A 10,145-nucleotide genomic window follows, 5' to 3' on the forward strand; every position below is an offset into this window, starting at 1 on the left:
GTAAGTTATTTCCGCTTCCCCAAATCACCACGGAGAAGACAAGAATGGATAAAATTCTGTAAAAGAAGGAGAGTGACTGGAATGGCCCGACTAGTGAATCGCGGGTGTGTGTCGCGCACTTCGATATTTGCTGTCGTGTGTCGCGATCGACGACTCTCAGTCAGTCAGCTGATCGGAAACAACTACGCCCCGATGCGGTTCCATCCTTGTATGGTAATGAGGTCAAGGGACAGCACTCTCATCAAGAGCCCGACTGGTCAGTTTTTGTAAACAAACGACGTAAAGTCGAGGGAACTCTGGTAAGTAAGTAAATACCAAAATAATGTAAACATGCTACCCTAGTTTATAAGACTGTAGTTTATATATATAAAATAAAGAAGTATTTATTCATAGTTTCGGTAGCTAATTAGATGTGCGTCTCGTTCACTTCCTGGTTTCAATGACATCGATCCTCGGTGATCAGCTGATCGTTGAGCTAAAGTATTGTGCTTGGTTTTGTGATTTTGAATCGGAACCATTTGTGGAATTTTTTTTTGGGGGTGAATAACGTCATCGAATGCTTTTCTTTTGAAATTTGTAGCCGTTCTCATTCACGACTGGGGGTAGTGTTTACCAATACCAGTTCCCCCTCGATGCCGGAGGGCAGTCAGTGTGTGGAGGAAAACGAAGCTGTCAACATCCACTCACGTACATCTTCTACTACTGAGACAGTTGACGTGGGAACAGACACAAACCAACTCATTTCGGTAAGAACATTAATAAAGATATAAAATAAAGAACAAATTACCTGTATGTTATTTCGCATGTTAATTAATACAATATTTAAATCTGACTTTCCTTATAGACCGTGCTTTAAAAAATACAGAAAAGTTAGGGTAATAAGACAACACTTACTGACAAATTTTAATTAATGTAAATTATATTGCATATTTTTTTACAATTTTTGAATGTTTGTATTGTATCTTCCAAATGTGTAGTGTCGGAGTAAGTCCTGTCAGTGTGTGACACCCTCCTTGATGTCGACTGGTACCCAGAAGAGCATGAACACATCTTGGTGCACAATTGCTGTCCAGTGTACACCAGATACATGCGACCGTGCTACACAATATGAGGTAACAATAACATGTTTACAATAACTACTCATTCAAAATCTACATCCAGTAAATATTGTTCTGTATTGAAACATGTACATTATGTTATGTTTTAGTGATATTGTAACAGAATTGATTTTGATGTAAATATCTGGTAGTAACTGAGCATTAGTGTATGCACTTACAGCCCTAATACTATTTATGCAAATTGGTCACATTGTTACCCAGGCACCAGGTGATGCTGACAGCAAGAACAATATGCCTGACACAACTGATGATGGAAATGACACTGATGAAGATTACAATCCACATTCAAGTCAGATCAAGTTCGAAGAATCTCAATCCCAGCCAGAGTATGTATTAAATGTGCCAATTCCCAATTTATGTCATATCTGCCATATAACGTGTAATAATTGTGATCGCACTGATGTAACATGTACAATTTTCTATGTGATTTTGACAGTTGTTAATTCACATTTCAGGTCCCTGAACAACCATATGGAAGAAACAAAGTTCCTGGTGTTTGAATCCAATTTGCTGTCACTTTTCATGTTTTGCAAATTCTGCTTTTATTCATGCAGAGCCAAAATTTATCATATCTGTGGTAGTCTGGTGACAGTGCAGGTACAGTGCCTCAGACACCAAGAGCATGCATACTTCTGGAATAGTCAGCCAATACACAAACAATTGCCACTTGGCAATTTAGCCATAGCTTGTGCTGTTTTCTTTAGTAGTCTTTGCCCAGCAAAGGCTCTAAGGAGCTATTCAACTATGAACATGTACAATATAAGCATGTCAACATTTCATAAACTCCAGAGAAGCTACATAGTCCCAGCTATTTCAAGGGTGTGGTCAAAACACCAAACTCAGCTATTAGCTGATAGGAAAGAGAAATCTGTACGTCTGGCAGGGGATGCAAGGTGTTGCTCACCTGGACATACAGGTATGTCCACACTAGTTTGGCTTCAATAAGTTATTTGGCTTATAAATTTCATGTGTAACTGGGAATAGTAAGAAGAATTGGCTGAAAACCATTATGAAATAGAAATGTTTCACTGTATTTGATATATTTAACATGAGCATGTCTTGGAAGAAAAGTTGTGTCAATTGTATATAGTATGTATGTGTTTATGTATTACAGCTAAGTATGGAAGCTATACATTGATCGATGTGGACACACATCAAGTTTTGGACATCCAGTTGGTGCAGGTAAGAATACAATCCTGTCATAACATAAAATGACATGCACAGCATAAGAGTGAACATGCTCAGTTGTGTACAGTAATACTTTCTGATGACTTAATGACTTAATTTACATTGCTCTGTTTCAGTCAAATGAAGTGGCCAATTCGAATGCCATGGAACTTGAAGGATTGAAAAGGGGCCTTGCACATCTTGAGAATGCCAGAGTAAATGTTTCAGACATAATAACAGACCGACACATTCAAGTAAAAGCTTATATAAAGAGGGAGAAAGGTGGCATTAAACATTGGTTTGATGTATGGCATGTTGCTAAAGGTGAATAGTTTTTAAGACCCATCATATCGTGATTAGACTTAATATTTAGTGTCATTGACACAGTTATGGCATGAAAATGCTTTTCAGAAAGTGGAATATAAATTAAATATTATTCGACAAATATATTAAATCACCTTAACCTTAACAAACACACTCCGAGGTAAGTTTACTTCAATAACTTTTTTTCTAACAAGTGATGATCCATTGTACCAGCCGCATTTGATGTTTTCAGGTATTTACAAGAAACTTCAAAAAGTAAGCAAGAAGAAAGGCCTGGAAATAATCAGCCTGTGGGCACACTCCATTTCCAATCATATGTACTGGTGTGCTGCCACCAGCCATGGCAATGCTGAGGAGGTGCTGGCTAAGTGGTTGTCGATTGGCAACCACTTAGCTAACATACATAGTGGTCACAGTGAAACCTTTCCATCTTGTATGCATGGAGAAATTCAAGATAGAATTTGGATACCTGCTGGTATGTAAAATTAACCAAGCAACTTCATAATGTATGATATTACATTTTCATATGCAGCCTGACATTCAAACTTGAAGTTTTTGTAAAAATTGTAATGATTATCACACTAAGCATCATCATTGGTTTGTTACAAACCCACACCCATCTTTCCATTTTCTTGATCTCGCCCACTCAGTCAGCTCCCTGAGTACAACTGACCACTCACAAAATCAAATATTGCTCTGTGATTAGACATGTTCATCACTGATAATGAAGACAAAAATGGCATTCATTTTATAAAAATATATTAAAACATGAATTTATTCTTCAGGAACACGAGCTCACAAGGAGATAGAAAGCATCTTAAAGTCCAGATATCTCCTGAAAGATGTAGCCAAACTGTCACCTCATGGGCAGACATCATACCTTGAAGGATTTCATAGTGTCATATGTCACTTCGCTCCAAAGTTCTACCATTATCATTACAATGGTATGAAGGCAAGGTATGTACCAACTTACTATCAAAGAAAACTGTTCAATTGTTTTTTCACTGGATAACAATTAGCCATAACCAGTTTGCCTCACAATTTTGATAGGATTTACTTATTTTAGTAACCCACTCAGAGACAATAATAGAGCATACCATGGTCTCGGTCCTGCAATCAGAATTTTGAATTTCTTTTATTGTTAACTACAGTTATATTTTGTGTATGCCATCATATAAAACAGTCAGTGGTGAAATTACTGTTTTAACAATAATAATATTGTAACAGGTTGTTGATGTCTGCCCTCCACTTCAATGAGAATGGAACACGACTGAAAGCACACACCAAAACAGGAGAAGAGAAATGGAGTGTCTCATATCCTAAGAGCAGAAACTGGGAGGCTACTGCTAAACCTCTCAAAACAAATCCAACATATGGTATGATATTAGTGATATGCAACTTTCATGACATTGTTCAACTTTTCCTATTATACACAGACATAATGCGCAATGATGGACTTTTTCTTTTATGACAATGACGACATGTAGCCGGTAATGTATATTTGGTATTTACTTTTCAGAATATATTGGCGAGCTGTTACAGGAGGTGTCCGACATTCGAACAGAATTTCCAAGTTGTGCCCTTGCTGACAACTCCCTAAATGAACATCAGCCACCCTGCATGACTGAAACTCACGGAAAGAAACGGGAAAAACAAATCGTTGTCAGAAACCATAAAACACGTTTCCATTAAAACAATATTTATTCTAGTGAGAATAAAGAAATCCAGTATATACATCTGATGGAAATGTTGCACGTATAACATGGACAACACAAGAAGGAATCACCTTGCGATGATTTTTCCCAATTTCTGCCAAATCCAGTATGTAAATCTTCTGTAGGCCAGATGTCGATAGATTCTGAAAAATATGAATATGATTTTAAGTACACATACATTGTCTCCATTTCAACATGCTGAACTTTTTTAAAATTTCGAGAAATACTACATCCATTTGGATAAAGAGTATGGGGTTTATGGTTCTAGTTAGTGGGGAGGTTTTTGTGTATTTCAAGAATGTGTCTGTTTGATAGTGTCATGTCTGATGAGAGGGTGGTGTCACTTTGGAGGAAGAAAATATGGTAGATGACAAGAGGGATAAAGTTCATCAATAACTTCATTCATTACATTAACAACAGGTCAAATTATATTGTACTGTGAAGCATTTCAAGTCGGGGTCACCTCAAATGTTTTATGTTTTTTAACATCTTTAATCCTCGCAAAGACACGAGGGCCTGTGATTATTGTGTAGGGTTGATCTTCCAACTAGGTCTATTGTGTAGGGCATATTTTCATCCAGTACTACACATCCTCAGATGGTTTGGTACACCAATCCGGTAGCAATTGTTGCTTTTATACACTTGTTTACTTTCCTGGTTTTTTATTATATTGCAAAATCCAGCATATCAGGTCATCTCATCTCAACTTACATCCATTTAACTATGTACCAATTACATGATTTTAATGAGTAGTAATATTAAAATAGCCTCTGTTAACTGTAGGGGCATTGCCGAAAAACAGAAACGGAAAGAAATTATGAACATCTGGCGGAAAGGAATTGCTCAGTAATCTGTCTTCAGGATATTCACATTTCCCATGAGTTAGAACCTATTATGAGAAATAAATGGGGCGTTCAAATTATTAATACACTAAAACAGTTAAATGAAGGCTCCAGTAACAAAAGCATAGCATGATTTACCTGTATAAGGCTTATGAGGTACTACTTTTCTTGTATCATTTCTCTGGATATACAATATTATGGAAATGGAAAAATATTGCTCTTTTTCAAATTCATCTACAAATACATGGTCTGTATCTTGTTTTAGTAATGCAAATAATAATTTTAGAAATTATAAGCATATTTCGGTATATTACTTGTGTATTGGTTCATCATCACCTATGGGGCCACTGCTGTCAATGAATTCATTGTAGTATGCCTCCATACTATACTTGCTCAGTGATACGTCATGGAGGCCAGGGTGAGAAGTAATGCAGTTGTGATTTGATGTATCAAGCTTTTCCCTGATTGGAGCAACATCCTGACAACATAGCTCCTCTACTTCAGACTGCATGTGGACGCAGTGACCACAAGTGCACCTGTAACATTATCGAATGAGTAGTAATTTTACTTTGAAAAATCAATTGACTTGTATACTCATGAAGAAGCCGTTTTTTTCCTGCAGCATAAATTCATATTTGCATTTATATTTATTGTATGTGTGTGTGTGTGTGTGTTTCATATCATATCATAACATATTTGAATGAAGAACTTTTTCAACAGTTTCCAAGAGCTACTACAATTTTCTCATTAACAGTCAAAGGTCAGAAAAACTTATAACCATTGATCAATGAATGTACCGGTTTACAAACAAAACATGTCACTGTCAGTGCAGTGTCCCCTATTTTCGTGTTACTCAGATAAGATGTCGATAACGTATACTGGATGTAGCAACTTGTTTTAATCGAGTGATAGTAGATATGGAAAAATATACATTATCTGTAAACTAAAGTTCGTTCACTGTCGTTCTTTGATCCTGGTTTTGGTTAGAAAACACGGTAAACCGGAAAATTGATGTGCTGCGGTTTCACACACCCGATTTCACAGAAATTAATGTAACAACCAAATTATGAAAACACATTGCAAACACAAAGCAACATATACAATGCATATTCTTTATAATCAGACATGGTGTTCATATAATACAAGAGTATTTATTTGTCTGATTTGTCAACGTTGTAAACATATTTCCGGTATTACGTGCCCACGGTAATGACTGCGTTGGGAAACGAAACCATCAGAACTACGTACGTGTTTGGGGAAGATAAAGCGAACTTTACTCAAGGAAAACGACAATAATACTACAATCTAGTGAAAACTCCCTGTGAAGTTAGATGTAAGTGTTATCTTCAATTATTGTTTGGACAAGCATATTTGATGACACTGACACTGTGACGGGGATGGACCAGGCGAAAAGCAAACGAAGAGTGCTGGTTATCAGGCATAGCAAGCATCACTACAAATAAGTTTATATTTTGAAATGTACATTATTTAGATAGAAGTAATATTATGATCTTACCACGGTGGTCTCGATGAATCGGACTCTGCGCTTGACGACACAATGTTTGAAGACAAAAGGTCTTCACTAGGTTCCACATCATGCACTTGATCGTATCTCGTCTTTACTTTGAAGTCAGGGAAATTAGCCCTTGTCGGTTCAAAGGAATATGGTTGGACGTTTTCTTGATTCAGTGAAAATTCTTCGCAATCAGACGACGAATCCGAGGCCATGTTGTTTGTGACAGTAAACTGGTACTGGATGTCTTTCACGTCAGATTAAGACAAGCTACCAGTTAGAGTGGCACCAATTACGTCATATCTAAGGGGGGTAACTCAGGCCTGTTTCGCTCTGAAATCGAATGCTTCATCACGGCGCACCATTTTCACACGTATTTTCAGGTTCAAACTATTAATATGAAAAAGATGAGTGCATATATCCAAAAATGAATAAGTAATAATTCTAAAACTGAATTTTGATTCATGTAAGAAACAAAATGATTTTTTCGTGTACACTTGCCCTTTAAGTACAAACCAATGTTAAACCATTGCAAGCTGTGACCTTGTCGCTCTAGAATGTTGTCCCTATTATGACGTCACAATATATATGTAATGACGTCATACTGTAACCGCTACAATCTCCCTGAAGAGTAAAGAACGAAACATGTTGGAGAAAAAGGCATTCTGTTTTTATTTATCTATGCAATATATATATATATATATATATATATATATATATATATATATGCACATCGTCTCTCGCGTCTGTAACTACAGATTAGTCGAGAACAAACGTTACTGTAAACCAGACACACAAACATAGACACAGACGTGAATAACACCGATTTACAAGGTTATAAAATACTTCTTGGACAATCAAAGTATACTCTAAATACGTTGTTTAGAAATTTATAATTAAATCATTAACAGAACAGATCATTCCAGGCATCATCGCTAATTCTAAGATGCCTAGCGGTTAGAACAATCTAAAAAAAAATACATTATCAGACAATAAAGGTATAGTTTTTTGATGACGTAACAATTGAATGACGTTATCCCGTCACTGCGCCATTCTAGTGTGCCCCCTCGTAATCGAACAATTTTACATTACGTCACAATGTAAGCGACGTCACGATGCATGTCAGTTGTCATCGCCTCGTACGGCCTCCTACAGTAAACTACACCGTTGCATCCAGTTTCTTGGTTTGCTGTTGCTTCACGCAGCTAACATCACTGGTGGAAACATTACGTTTATGTTTTACGACGGTTAAAATGTGTCATTTCTACTCACAAGTTTTCAGCGACACGGTAACGTTCGTAATGTTTACATCCCACAATGCAATTGTGGAATGTCGCTTGACTACTCAACTTCCTCTGGATGTACTGATCTAAACTTACGCTGGTAGTAGAAATGCAACGTTCATATTGCCCCATATGGTTTACGTTAATGACAGATGTAATTAAAATAATTCAGAGAAGATATTTAATCCGAACATAAACCGTCATCAAACTGTTATCATTTGTTTTTTTTCTGGTAACGTTCGTCTTAACGTAGGGGGCAGACACATCAAAAGAACAGCGCGCCAGTTAGCCCTGTGCGAGGATTCCTAATTTAGGTCACCGACACCGTCGTTTGTTTTCTGCCTTAAATTAATCGTAATTATCTTTAGAAAGTATTAAATTTGGCATCTTAGAAAAGAAATACACTTCGCCCTACCACCATGTATAGTGTAATAAAACACACTTTAGCAAAAGTGTGTTTTATTACACTATACATGGTGGTAGAGCGAAGAGTATTTCTTAAATAATCCTATGTGAATCATAAAATGTATATTTATATTGTGTTCCGCCTCTTCAACTGTTGGCTTCCTTCTATTGTCAGTGCCTTATTACCAATATCTATTGTTGTTGTTGTCGTTGTTGTTGTGTTGTTGTTGTTTGTATTAATCTTTTGGCACATATCCTCATGTTGTTTTATCCCTGTTTGATGTACATAAGTCGGTTCTGTGCTGTATTTTACTTTTGCCTGACAACGGTATAATAATCTGTACCGAAACGTCACAATATATGAAAGAAGTTCTTACTCATAAAGCATCATACATTTACTATTATTCATCAACTTCTAAAATGTCAATCAAACACATAAACCATTGACGTTGAAGTATAAATGTAAATGTAATGGGTCGTTGAATAGTTAAACCAACCTTAAGCAGGTTTGCAAAATGTTTAGAATACACATCACGCATCATAATAATAAATATGATAATTTGTTCACAAAATGCAAACCTCTGCTTCAGAATTGTCATCTGTATCATTGTGCTATCGAATTTCCACTGGGGAAACTGTAGCAACACACTGAGTAGATACATTGCCATGGTCTACTCCCAGACTCTTCATGGGTACTGTGGATCATGCATTCCAACACTTGGATATTTGTCAGTGGTTTGAGGTAGGAGCGAATCCTTAAAGTCAAGATGGTACCCAACACTAAAACGTGTAATATAGTTACACAATCGTCGTTTGATTATGAACATTATTTGTAAATGAAATCTTACGTCTCAACATCATCGAATATTACTTCATCGCAGACTGCTTAAAGCGGACCTTCAAATTCACATGCAAATGAATGCGCACACCCTTTGCTCAAATCGACAGTGACACGAAACGCTGGACTCAAAGATAAATCAATTAATGCAATTAAGTTTCACCAACTCTTGGTGCTCCTATATTATCGGCTTTTGCTACACATTTCAGAACACTCAGAAAATAGATAACCAGCATGACGTGACACAACCATCTAGCTCGTCTGTTCCAGGGATCGTAATCACCTCCAGACAAGCAACGTCTTAATCCAACGTTGAAATACGTGTTATCATAAGTTGGGTACCTTTCTTTAATGCTTTCATAAATTATAGTGCTTTTCCCAATAATATTGCTTGTATTATCACTCGCGTTTTGGATATTAAATCGTAAATTCAATGCAAATGGAATTAAGGAAGCTTTTCCTTGTATGCACAACGCACATAGCTTTTTGGCAGCTATTGTTTGCGTTGATTGTCATTGTGTCAACATTATCTGCCGATGGTTATGGTTAAGTCACTTACCCTGACCATTGGATGCTGAAATCGACAAGGATCCCCAGAAGTACTACCGAAAGGAGAGAGGGTATCTTCATTTTTCACCCTTTGTCCCAACACCCTTAAACATCTGACTCAAATCGTGTTTTCTCACCAGAGTGTTGAATACACAGCAGTTGTACACCGACTGCCGAGAGCGCGATGTGTGTGTCGTTAAAACCCAACAATGCAGGAGGTGAAGTTCAGTCTTCTATATTTCATATTGCTTTGAGATAGCAGCTTGAGGACACACCCGCAGAAGCGACAATCCAGTAATACAGCTATTCAAATGGAACAACGCATCGCAACAGGCCACATTTCTAAAAGTAGCAATGTGTTACTATGAACTACAGCAAAGACACTTATGCA

At 36.9% G+C, this 10,145-nt stretch overlaps 1 protein-coding gene across 1 annotated transcript; it reads left to right on the forward strand.

The window, feature by feature from the left end:
* Positions 1–632: 632 nt before the first annotated feature.
* On the forward strand, positions 633–4,404 carry LOC124268900. Its single transcript, XM_046703921.1, has 10 exons — positions 633–746; positions 978–1,112; positions 1,320–1,444; positions 1,574–2,034; positions 2,233–2,300; positions 2,423–2,609; positions 2,842–3,084; positions 3,395–3,566; positions 3,837–3,985; positions 4,129–4,404. Exons 1-10 carry the CDS (start codon positions 633–635, stop codon positions 4,299–4,301), a joined length of 1,827 nt encoding a protein of 608 aa, XP_046559877.1. The 3' UTR covers positions 4,302–4,404.
* The last annotated feature ends 5,741 nt before the right edge of the window (positions 4,405–10,145 follow it).

The sequence above is a fragment of the Haliotis rubra genome, unplaced genomic scaffold, assembly GCF_003918875.1.
Source record: "Haliotis rubra isolate DU_JTF1 unplaced genomic scaffold, ASM391887v1 Scf1400, whole genome shotgun sequence".
Taxonomy (NCBI): Eukaryota; Metazoa; Mollusca; class Gastropoda; order Lepetellida; family Haliotidae; genus Haliotis; species Haliotis rubra.